General features: G+C 40.4%; 1 protein-coding gene across 2 annotated transcripts in view; it reads right to left on the bottom strand.

Moving 5' to 3' along the window:
- Nucleotides 1-12,187, bottom strand: part of LOC140686253 (trafficking protein particle complex subunit 9-like) — a 103,907-nt gene that overhangs the window by 23,489 nt on the left and 68,231 nt on the right. Inside the window, exons 2-4 of one of the 2 annotated variants that reach the window (XM_072939969.1) lie at nucleotides 2,661-2,804; nucleotides 1,409-1,469; nucleotides 745-878 (exon numbers count right to left, since the gene is read on the bottom strand). The exons of the other annotated variant lie outside the window; for it this stretch is intronic. Of the exons in view, the coding sequence (XP_072796070.1) occupies nucleotides 2,801-2,804 (4 nt within the window). The 3' untranslated portion in view covers nucleotides 745-878; nucleotides 1,409-1,469; nucleotides 2,661-2,800. The remainder of the gene's footprint in view (nucleotides 1-744; nucleotides 879-1,408; nucleotides 1,470-2,660; nucleotides 2,805-12,187) is intronic. 2 annotated transcript variants of the gene reach the window in all.

Raw genomic sequence — 12,187 nt, 5'->3', positions numbered from 1 at the left:
TGATATATACGTTAGTGAATAAACCGAGCTACAGAAAACATATAGTATGGCCTTATTTTTCAATAAAGCATATATACACACACATATACATAGATTTCTCATATACGTGTATGTATGTGTGTATATATATATGACAAAGGCATAAAGGTCATGAAATATATACTCCACATTGTCAGCAGTTTTTACTCTCAGGAAAAAAGGGGAAGGGATGTAGGGGACTTTCGGTACCACAACAGATCTCTTTTCAGAATTTCAGTTAAGTATACTTGGAATTTAAAAGTTTATTTAAGTCCAAAGTAAAATGGACGAGGACTCCACAAGACAGAATGCTATACTAGTCATTAAAAATCATGCCAGGGGAGATAGAATATTGTAGAAAAATGTGTAATAAGCCGAATGGAAAATGGAGGTCTCCACACAGTAAACAGGCACACAGTGCTCGCTGGTTTTTATGACAGAGCTGATACACACTGATGAAAAGAACAGAAAATAGATGTTAAAGTGTTAATTATTATCTTTGAGTACTGGGACCAGGATAGACCCTTTTGACTCTTTTTTCAGACTTTTATATTAAATACACATTATTTTTCATCTGAAAAATGCATTTTTAGATGTCTAGTAACACACATTGGAAAAAATACATGAGTAGTTACAGAAACAAATAACTAGGAGACACCGCAGCACCGTCACACAGTGTAGAAAGGGCGATCCTGAATAACACCACACAGTTACATAAGGACCCACAAAGTGAGAGCACCCGCTGTAACAGGACGCGGCTCCCTTCCATTTGTCAGTTGTGTCTTCAGGGCTGAGGCATTTCTGAGCACGGCCAGTGTCAGTGCTGGTGTCTGGATGGATGCCACTGGAGGTGAGGGCACCTGCAAGCCGAGAGGAAGAACAGAAGTAATCCTCTGCTTTTTCTGTCTTGTTTCTTTGTTACTTTTAAAGAGAGGCGTAAATAAGATAAACTGAATCTTCCTTACTGAAATTTCAGTAATGAAGCCATTTTTAAAGTGTTCACAACTTATATTCTGCCTATAACTGTCTTTTCAAAAAAGCCTCATATTTATTAAATGTTAATTAACTCAGTTAATTAACTACATGTTGAAACCTTTAAAAAAACATGAAATGCACTACGTGAAAGCACCACACATGCAGTGACTAGCTCAGTTGTCTTTACGGCAGTGCAGTCAGCCCCCACCATCCCGAGACCCTGAACTCCTGATGCTGGGAAGAGAGCACGCTGCTTCCTCAGATGGAGAGAAACGGTAAAAGCATTTTCTGAAATCTACAGCACTGACAAAACATAACTGCTTAATCCCAGGCTCCTTTGAGGCTGTCATTTTCCGTTTCTGGCCAACACCCGTCAATGAGCAGAACCACCCCATTCCCGAGTCATGGGACTCACGTGGGCAGCAGTTTTGGAGAAATTTCCAGGTATAGAATGTTAACCAACTATACATAAAACTCTGAAAAAGAAAAGATGCAATACTCAGATTTTGGAAGACACTCAAAATATTCTCCTAAGTCTTAGTATTTGGAAAGGCTGGGCTTCTCCTAAGCCACTTATTTATTTCACAGCCAGTGAGCATCTCCCACAAACCCTGCTTCCCTGTGTGTGCTGGGAGCCTCAGGCACATTGATGCTGTCTATCTTATAAGTCACAAGGCAGAGGCGTGTGTCTCACGCCTGCAACTCTCACACAGGCTCAACTCCGAGCCTCAATTTGTGAACTTGGCCCCATTTTCTCACCTGTTTATTTGGTATCTGTTCTTCTGTAAGCTGCCTGAAGTGCTTCTTGGAACAAGTCAGAAGAATGAGTGGGTAGAGAAATGGACAGATGGACAGGTGAGAGATGGGCAGACAAACAGGGAGACTCCAAGAGAAGGGGAGCAAACAAAATTTCCTATGCAAAACCCTCTTCTAGTCAAGGAAGAAAACCATCACGAAGAAGTGTGAAGAGGCAGGTGGCTTAGGACTGTTTCCTGGATTCCATCAAAAGTCACACCACGTGATGAGAGGGTAGAAGTATAAATAATAAAAGAAAAAAAGCATGCATGTTTGAAAAATATATCTACATTATGTACTTTCTAAAGAATAGATTTATATCAGCAAGGCTCAATAACACAATCTTTGGGTATTTACAGAAGTGAGAATCCCATCTCCAATCCGCAAGACATCCCTTCGGAGCACTGAGGGTCTACACGGTGCGATCATAAAGCCGTAACCGCAAAAGCTGTGCTATCCTGCACTTACGAGGAACGAGCAGCTGTGCTTGGCCTGCCCACGCACGTCGTTTACAACCCACAGCACCTCTACGGGGGAGGGATGACTAGCGAGCCCTGTCTCTGCAGGAAAGAAAAAAGTCCGGGAGAGGCTAAGCCGACATACAAGTTCTCCATTTCACAGGACTTGTCACTCCAGAGCAGGACTCGAACTCGGCCCACGTTTGTAACCACAGTACTACCGTAATTTATGTGCTTTTTGTGTGTATAATACATTTATTTCTGGCATGAAAGTGTATTTAATAAATGATCGGTTGTCTTGTATATTTCATTAGCTCACAATCTTTATATTTTTGAATTGTACTCTTCCCCTGGAGAAATGAACGGAAAGAGCAGTGGTCAGAATGAGGTGGGGCTTCATTCTTTATCTGTTACCTCATCTCATCCAAGTCCCCAAGCAGGGAGAAGGAGCAAATGTTCTCTTCATCTTTTAAAGAGAGGGCTCCAGTGATGGTGATTTACTCAACTCCAAAACTAAGTCTGGGGGAAGGGCACATGCAGCAACGAGAGCAGTATCACCTGTAGGAAGGCGAAAAGAGCTCAGGGGATGGCTCAATGGGTCAGCCTGATTTAATTTCAATTGATAATTCAATAACACACTCTAAAAATACTAGCATGCAATGGATTTGCTCTTTCTTGACATCTAGCAAGTTTCCACAGCCCACATGTAACATTATCATGAACTAGTGAAAAGAAGAGTCCACAGACAAGGAAAATCAATGCCACAGGCAGGCTGAAACCCAGGCTGGAGGAAAGGAAGAGAAAGGGCATATTTAAGAAGAGGGGAAAGTCTGGGAAAAAGACATCATCACAAGGACTCTCAAGCGTCATCCAGCAATCATATAATCATTCTTTCAAGAGAGACTTACTTAGGTCCTATTTTGTGCGAGATTTTACAAAGGGCAAAGAGAGACCACAGCGTCCATGGTGGCAGCAAGTTACGGGGCTATAGTACAATTCTAATCTTGGTACCTTGCACAATTGTCCTCAGTATAAAGGCAAAAATTAAAGTAAAATAATACTATGTAAACCATACACATTGCTGAAATAAATTAAAGAAGACCTAAATACCTGGAAAGACAAACCACGCAAATTCCTGGATCACATGACAATATTCTTGGGATGGCAGTGCTCCCCAGAATGAAGCACACATACAATGTGGTCTTGATCACAATCCCAGCGGGCTCCTCAGCAATAACTGACTAGCTTCTGCTACAATTCATATGGGAATTCGAGGGTCTCAGTAACCAAAACGTACCTGAAAGAGTAGAACAAAGTGAGAGGACTTGTAATTCTCAATTTCAAACATTACAACTGTATCTACAAGTGAGCTTAGAGGCCATTTTTAAGGTATTATTGTGTTTATCCTTATTTTCTAAATTCTGTACAACGAATATACCTGTTAGAATAAGAAAAATAAAAACTAAAGTATCTTTTAAAACATGCACACCGATTCATTCATTGGGGAAAATTATTTTAACTATAAAGAGGTAAACAAATATCTAGTGAAAAAGGACTACTTAAAAACAAGTCTGCATTTACAATTTTCATAAATTGAAAACTGAAAAGCACAAACACATCAAATTTCTAGGGAGACTGGTGAAACATATTAATAATTATTTTCAAAAATTCTAATTGCACAATGAAAACACAAGAAAGAGAAAATCGTGATTGACAGGAAACTGCGAACACGTGGAGAGCAAAGGCCTTGAAATCACTGTTCCTTTAACTCTGCTACTAGCTCAATAGGAGAGGAAATTCCTCACTGAGGGGACAGTGGAATCCCATGCATAAGATAGGATACACAGTACAAACTGCAGTAGTATCGGGATTGAATATGTTAGAAGAATTCTGAAGTTACAACATTGCTGAAAAACTATAAAAACACTGACAGACAGATTAAAACACACAGTCATACATATTATATAGAAACATGAACTCTGCTCCCATGTTGCATAGAAATACAAACATATTTGTTCATTTATGGGCACTGATTACTTTATCCCAGGTAGAATATTTCAACTAAAACAAATAATCAATATTACACTCCTATTGTCAAATGTACTTGATAACTTACTCTGCTATGTAACCATATGTGTCTAAGATAGATCTAAAATTAGTGAAAAAGAGCTTTGTATGGTTTCTTGAATTCTTCTCAAAATTCCAAGCTTAATTTTAAAATAGATCTGAGCAGTATTTCTATATTATCTTTTCCCTTGTGAAATGAACAACACAGTCTGCTGTCAAAATTCTGTGCTTACAATGATTCACGAGCACCATATCCTCACAAAACTGCTGGACAGCAAGTCACTATCCAGACACTGTGACCAAATAAATGAAACAGAAGGAAGACAGTGATCCTATTCTGGAGGGCTTATAGTCTGTGTCAACACTGGGGTTTTTACTTGATTGGTTTGATTGGGTAGCAAAATAAAATCAATCAAGTACTTTCTTTGAGCATTCTATAAGTCATGACTGTTTTTAGTGTCATTAGCAGGAAAGACTTAAGCATGACTTGGTTAGGTCAACTAGCAACAATCATCACTGGAGAGTGAGTAATAAAGAAGTTAACTGATAGCAATGCTTCTGCCTACATGAGACCTAAAATAAATCTACACTGATATCCGAAAGGAAAATAAGGAGATGAGGTCCCCAATGAGAAAACAAACTAACAAGAAATCAAAAAATGAAAGTCATTTTCATTAATGATTCCAGGCAGTAGTGGAGCATGGTGGTGAAGATCACAAATGCTGGGGACAAACATGAGGGTCTGAAATCCCACAGCACTAGGTAGATGTGACACTGACATTTCAGTGAAATTTTCTGCATCTCAGTCTCCTATCCATAGACTGGGAACAACAACTGCACCCACCTCCTATAACGGTCCTAAGAATTAAGTTATTTTATATATAAAAGCTTAAATAAAATACCTCAGAGTTTAAATAATACCCCAAAAGCACAAGAAACAAAGAAAACAGAGACAAATTGCAGTTCATCAAAATTTAAAACTTTGCTTCAAAGGGCACCATCCAGAAAGTGAAACAACAACACAGAGGAGAAAATTTTTTCAAATCACTTATCTGGTAAGGAATTTGTATCTCAAAATGAAGAAAAAAAAACCCTACAACTCAACAATAAAAAGGCAACTCAATTAAAAGGTTAATAAAGTATCTGAAAAGGTATTTTTCAAGGAAAATATACAAATGTCCGTAAAGCACAATGTAATGATGTTCAATAGCATTAGCTGTAAGGGAAATCAAGTCAAAACCACTAGGAGAAACCGCTTCACACTCACTACAATAGGGTATAATAAAAAAAAAAGCGTAACAAGCACTAAAGAGGACACAGAGGAAGCGGAGCACGCAGCCCTTGCTGGTGAGGATGTAACACAGCGTGGCCACTTTGGAAAACAGCCTGGCAGGGCCTCAGAGAGTTGAACATTTCGTTTCTGACTTACCCAGCAATTCTGCTCTCTGGGCACACACGTAAGAGAACTGAAAACAAATATCCACATAAATAATACCACATGAGTGTTCACGGCGACATTACTCATCACAGCCAAAAACAGAAACAACCCAAATGCGTATCACCTGATGAATGGGTAAACAGTGGGGCCCAGCCATAGAGTGGAATGTTATTCAGCAATAACATAGCATAGAATAGTGACTAAGGCCACAACATGAGCAAATATTGAAAACGTTACTCAGTGTGAAAGAAGTCAGTCACAATAGACGTTTCCACTTATATGAAGTGACTCGATTTACATGAAATGTCCAGCACAGGCAAATCCACAGAGAGAAAAGTGGCTCCTTGGGGCTGGGGGAGGATGGGGAAGATGGGAATGTCTGCTTATGCGTACGGGGCATCCTGTTGGGGGGATGAAAATGTTCTAAGATTGAAAGGGATGCACAATTCTGGGCATAGAGTAAAAACCGATGTACATTTTAATGGGTGAATTGTATTAAAAATCTTAAGAACAAAAGGACCTTGGGCCAGTATCTTCCATAGTAAATGCAAATTGCTAACTTTTATTAGAGGAAAAAGAAACTGCTCTCAGCATGAAAGCAGGAGATCAGCAAATGTGAGTTAACCGAAATTGGACAAGAGCATTTCACTTGAAACAGTTGCTGAGTGTACACGAAATATTCAGAAATAGGAAAATCACCTTGACATCACGAGGAAGCATTCTGTTTCAAATACAGATCAAGGATTCGGCAAGCCCAGCTGCCAGAAATGACCAGAGAAGAAACCTGGTTTATAAAACTAGCACCAGAGACAACAAGGAATGGTGATGAGGAAAGCAGGCGGCAAATATCTGGAACAGTTCACTACAAATAATTTCTCCACCAAAAATTGAAAAATAAAATGAAAGTGATGAAATGCTCTGTTGACATCTCGAGAATGGGCTTCCTTCGGTGCTCGACTGTTCTGTAACCCCGATTGAGAGACTAAGGAGAATCAGCATGGCTCCTGGGGGTCCCCAAAGGACTGCCCACCAGCACGCTGACCACCATCACATCTGCCAGGTTTGAATTGCAGAGAAGAGACCAAGTTCTGAAAGGCACAGGAAATATTGACAAGGGAAGAAAACGCTGAGGTCAGTCCTGGGACAGAGGCCCTCTGAGCAGAGGCCAGAAGGCTGCAGGTGAACTGCAGTAGACCTGGGGCAGGAAGGGATCACGGGGGAGCATATCTCAATTCTCTTTTGTCTCTGCCTCCGGTAGGAGAGATAAAGCCTGCATCCTTCTCACCTGGAACTGTGGGTTCTGGCTGGAAGAAGTCTTACCGACAAGGAATGATTATTCAAGGCTCTGTGGAAAAAGTCAAGAAATCGAGAGGGATTAGGGAGCCATCTCCATGAGCCTCTCAAATGCTCCCATATTTATAGGGTATAATCAAAGGAAAACTTCGTTAACAGTTGTGAGATAGTAAGGAGGAAATTCGGGAAAGACAGGATGAGGCAGAGATTGTAGAATACACAATGAGTACAAAGGATTAGTGTATCTTTAGGGAAGTCATGGGGTGAGGGGAACAAGATACATTTTTAGATATGTTCATTAAAAAGCAGACCACCAGACCAGCCAGGTCCTTGTTTTCGGAATAATACATTATCTAACAACACACAAGCCCAGCGTTTATAGCTGAGGGTCTCGGTCCTTGCTTTACAACCAGCAGAGTGCTATCTAAAACCTCAACTACACAAGCAAAGCATTGTCTCTGCTTTTTAAGGCAAGGAGTCTGGAGTGAGGATGCACAGGAACTTGCTTGTAAAGCAGTATCAAAGCATATTTTTTCTTCTTAAAATTCAGAGGCGACTGGGGTGTGTTACAATTTGTTAACCCAATCATCTGCTTCCACATGGAACCATTATGGAGGACACCCTAGGATGAAAATCCTGGATGTGGGTCTTTTCCTGCCATCTTCAGCCACTCTATCAGGGTCTAGGCACATCCGTGAATAACGATCCTACAGTACCACTCACTCTCTTAACTCCTGGTGATTGAAACTTAATTTTAGCTCTACACAACTTAACGTAGAAAAGTTTCAGCAATAAAAGATATAATATTCCATTTATATCTCATCATATTACTGATTTTCTGATTGCTCTAAGCTGCTTCTACTTGGTAAAGCACCTCATTCTGAAGCTGAATTCAGTAATTTCCATTGTGCATTTCTAACCAGTTTGGGCTCGCTAACTTCTTTTGGTCAAATATCGATATACTTAATTGATTTCTTTGTTTATCAATTTCAACCAGGAGGAGAGGGAGTGTCACTCTTTTCCTCAGCCCACCCTCAACTCTTTTCCCATCAACTCAGGCCTCCTGAAAACAAAACAAAGTATTTTTTTCCCTTCTACTCTTTCCACAAACCCAACAGGAAACATCAGCCTGGAGAAAGAATTCAACACAAATGTTAAAACAAAAATCTATTAACCTGAAACAATACCATCTCCGAATCATGATACACAATGACATGAGATTAAGTGTGTCAGGCACAAAGCATGAGGGAGCCTGACTACCTGATTTCTATTCTTCAAAGGAAGGAAGGTTTTCATATTTTTTATTATCATTCTTGGTCATTGTTTCTGATTATGCCAAAAAATAATTTATGAAATATTTATGCACTGCAATAACTGATTTTTATTGTATCAATTTTAGAAGGCATTCAGAGGGGATAGGAAAACCCACCTCTGTAAAAAATGCAAAATTTCTTCCCCTGTTAAGAACACGTATACAAAATGCAACAGAGAATTCAAATTCTTGTGGAGAGGAGCAAAAGACACAGAATCAAATCAAAGTCATTACAATGAGTCAATTTAAAATTCACTGGACAAACATGCTCAATGCATACAAATAATTTTAAAGGCACACTGCAAACCATTCACTTAATGATCTGCAGGCTAGAGGAAGAATTTCACTCTTTAACAGACAACAGAAATCAATAGGGTGCCCCACCAAACAAGGAGCAGTGAACAATCAGGTTTTTAAAAGTTCTGAGAAATCAGCATATTCTAAAGATCAAAATCCAGAAATTTTAAACATTCATTCAAACCACAATGAAAAAAGCACTTAAAGAAAAAAAAAAAAGAAAGTAAGCACATAGATCATTGCAATAGAACAATGAGAATTTCTTGTACCGCTAGAAGAAAGAACAGGATATAGCCTTTTACTTGAAAAGAGACTACTTTTAAAAATAACTGCTAAAACACATTTCATCATTCATGTTGCATTTAAAAATCTGAGGTGCATGTATCTGATCAGAAAAGCAATTTTGAGTAATAGTATGTTACAATTCAGTGCCAGTTTGCTTTAGAAGAAAAGAGAAAAGTTACTGTTTCTAATTCTGCACAAAGTTTAAAGAACCTCCCTGCCTCTATCTCCTCCCATTTCCTAAGCTCATGCTCCCTAATCCTTCTGAAACAAGTATGAGAAAGTCTTATTCCCAATATGCCAAATGACAACTGAATATCAATTTATTAGTGTAAATATATGCCAACAACTTGAAATGGAGGAGAAAGGTATCAGAAGTCTATATGGAATTTCTTCCTACCTTCCTGAAATCACACACACCAACGTTCACACAGACACAGACACAGACACAGACACATACCCCCTGGATTACTGGGCACTTCACAAGCTTAGTACTTACAACTTGTAGAAGGTAACTTTGTAGTTACTTTAAAATACAAAACTGTCAGCTTTTGAAAGCCTTCATCATCTGCTAAACCATCTAAATATCAAAGAGACCCAATTAGCCTTCTCTGTAGAATGTAATTTCCCTTGATGGCAAAACAGTCTCTAAGAAGTACTGGATCAAAGATTCGTGTTTATCACTACCTATGATCGTTTTTAAGCACATTAACAGATTCAGAAATGTATGTCTCAAAAACATTTATTCCTATTGAAATAGTATACGTGTTCAATTGTCTATACAGTGACTAGGTCCCATGATGGTGTTTAAGAGCTATTTTGTGTATAGCAATATTTACCTTCAAGTGCAGAAAAGGAGGGTGTGTATTACTCAGTTGTAGAGCACCTGCTTAGCATGCACAATGTCCTGGCTTCAGTCCCCAGTACCTCCAAAAAAAATAAATAAAAATAAGTGCATATTTAAAAATAAGAATAAAGTTATAAAAAATGCAGACTAAAAACCACTGCAATCTAGGTGCTAAAATTATACTAAAAAAACAAGTGTTTCTATCAAATATTAACTATATGCCAATCACAGAGACAACCAAAAGTCACACCTGAAGCATCACGTGTGATTCTCAGCAACCCTACTAAGTAGACACGGATGAGAAACCCGGCTCTGCAGATGAGGAGACGGAGCTCGGAGGAGCCGGGGACGCTGACTGTCCTGCTCCCCGTGACACCGCGTCAGCCCAGGGCAAGCGCTGACAGAGCTGCACTGAGGGGACACCCAGCTGCATGGAACCTTGGGGCACTGGGGAGTCCCAGAAAACACTAAAAACTTTTCAGTGAAAAACCAGCTAAAATATATTACACTGTGCTGCATCCTTTAAACAGGGAAAGTGACTGAGACCTTTTTGATGCCTCCGTGTCCTTTCTGCCATTATCAGTTACTTGCCCTCACAGTGCGACCAGTGATGATCTGGACCCCATATGAAGTGCACTCAGATGGAAGAGCTTTTAAAGCTGGTTTATGAAGTTTGTAAGACTGTCTATGACTCACAAAGGCGGTCATTCATCACTTCTCACCGGTGTGGACGTACCACCTGAAATCACTCCTTTCTGCTTTTTAAAATCCCTTCATCTACTCCAGACTTTTCAACAGCAAAGAAGTAGCTCAACCACACAGACAGTGGACAGCTTTTCACCAAATGGACTCGAACAGCCCATCTGACAACCTGGAAGCCTTTGTCTTCTATTAAACCCACTTCCAGGTACTTCATCATTTTCTGATTGGTGGACTCGGCCTCTGACTGGCCTACTCAGAGAGCTCCCAAACTCACATCCAGGGGTGGGAGAGGACCCTGCTGTTGGGGGAAATCAGTGAGGAAGCTGGACATCCTCCAGCCACGTCTGCACGGGTAGAAGTGCCTCAACGTGCTCAGAAATTATACCGTCATCATCCCTGGGCTCCCATGGACTGGTTTCACATTAACCAAGCTGATGAGACACTGATGCAAGAAAACCAGAAACTTAAATGTTTAATGTAACAGAAGACGTGAATCTATGAACCAGACTGAAATATCAGAGTTCAACCATGAGTACATTTTCTCCTCCACGGCCCAATCACGGGCAGGCAGTCACATGGCAAGCATGGACAGAAACGGAGCAGGAAGGGTTTCTAGATTAATTCAATGGACTATATTTCTATTATACGAACAGATCTACTGCCCAGAAGTCAATTAACGCCAATCACGGTGCACTCTCCGTGGACAGCGGCAAGACATGACTATGAGCTCCTGTGTAACACTCCTTTCCCTGTCCTTTCTAGGCTAACTGATGCACAGAGGTATAAAGATTCAGGGATGTCGATAATGCTAAACACCCAAAGCCCATCTCTGGGAACATCAAAACCAGACAGCCAGGGTTTAAATACCAGCTCTGCCAATTACTAGTTCTGTGATTTTGCCAACTTAATTACCCTCTGTGTGCCTCAATTTCCACACTGTAAAACTGGGATAACAATCAAACCTTCCTTACTCGCTTGTTGAGAAGATTGAAGGATTCATTTCTGTAAAATGCTCAGAAAAGAATGTAGCACATTTTGGGTGTTCAACAAATGTCAACTTAATATCAAATTGTTTTACAAGTCTCCCCTCTAATCATCTTATCTGTTTCCTGGCTAGCCTAAGTCCCAAATAAAATCCTTATTTCTCCTTTTACACACTCTTGGGGAGCACCCTTATGTTCCATCCAACCACCTGTTTAAACTGAGGGAGTGGATGTCCCCTAACCACTCCTCTGGGCCATGGAGGGTTCTTCTCCCTTCACACCCCTGGCCCCTGGCCCACAGCTAGCACTCATTACACTAACAGAGTGAGGTGTGAGTCCGGGGAGACAAGCAGGGCATGTGAAACCCTTCCTTTCACTCCAGTGTTGGTCACCATTGGGAAGCACGCGGGATGCTCAGCTCCATGTCAGGAAAGCCCTGTGCATGAAAGGGCAGGTCTTCTCAAGGGAAGGCTCGCTGTGGCCCAGAGCTACATGGGACAGGGTGAGTCTGTATTTCTGGGACACAGTATCATGACACGCATTTTCCCACAGCCTTGAAGTTCATGGAGAACGTGGCTTCATCAGTAACAAAGAAGACATTTATTGCCTGTATACTCTTTTGTGTCATCTCTCAGTAGGCTGCTGGAGACAACATATGTATAAGTATTGGATCTCCTTAAACCCCAAAATATATGAAGTAACAAATAATTCTGTGGCTTA

Source organism: Vicugna pacos, chromosome 16 (genome assembly GCF_048564905.1).
Source record: "Vicugna pacos chromosome 16, VicPac4, whole genome shotgun sequence".
Lineage (NCBI taxonomy): Eukaryota > Metazoa > Chordata > Mammalia > Artiodactyla > Camelidae > Vicugna > Vicugna pacos.
The sequence above is the reverse complement of the archived record's forward strand: the minus strand, read 5'-3'. Positions and strand labels throughout refer to the sequence as shown.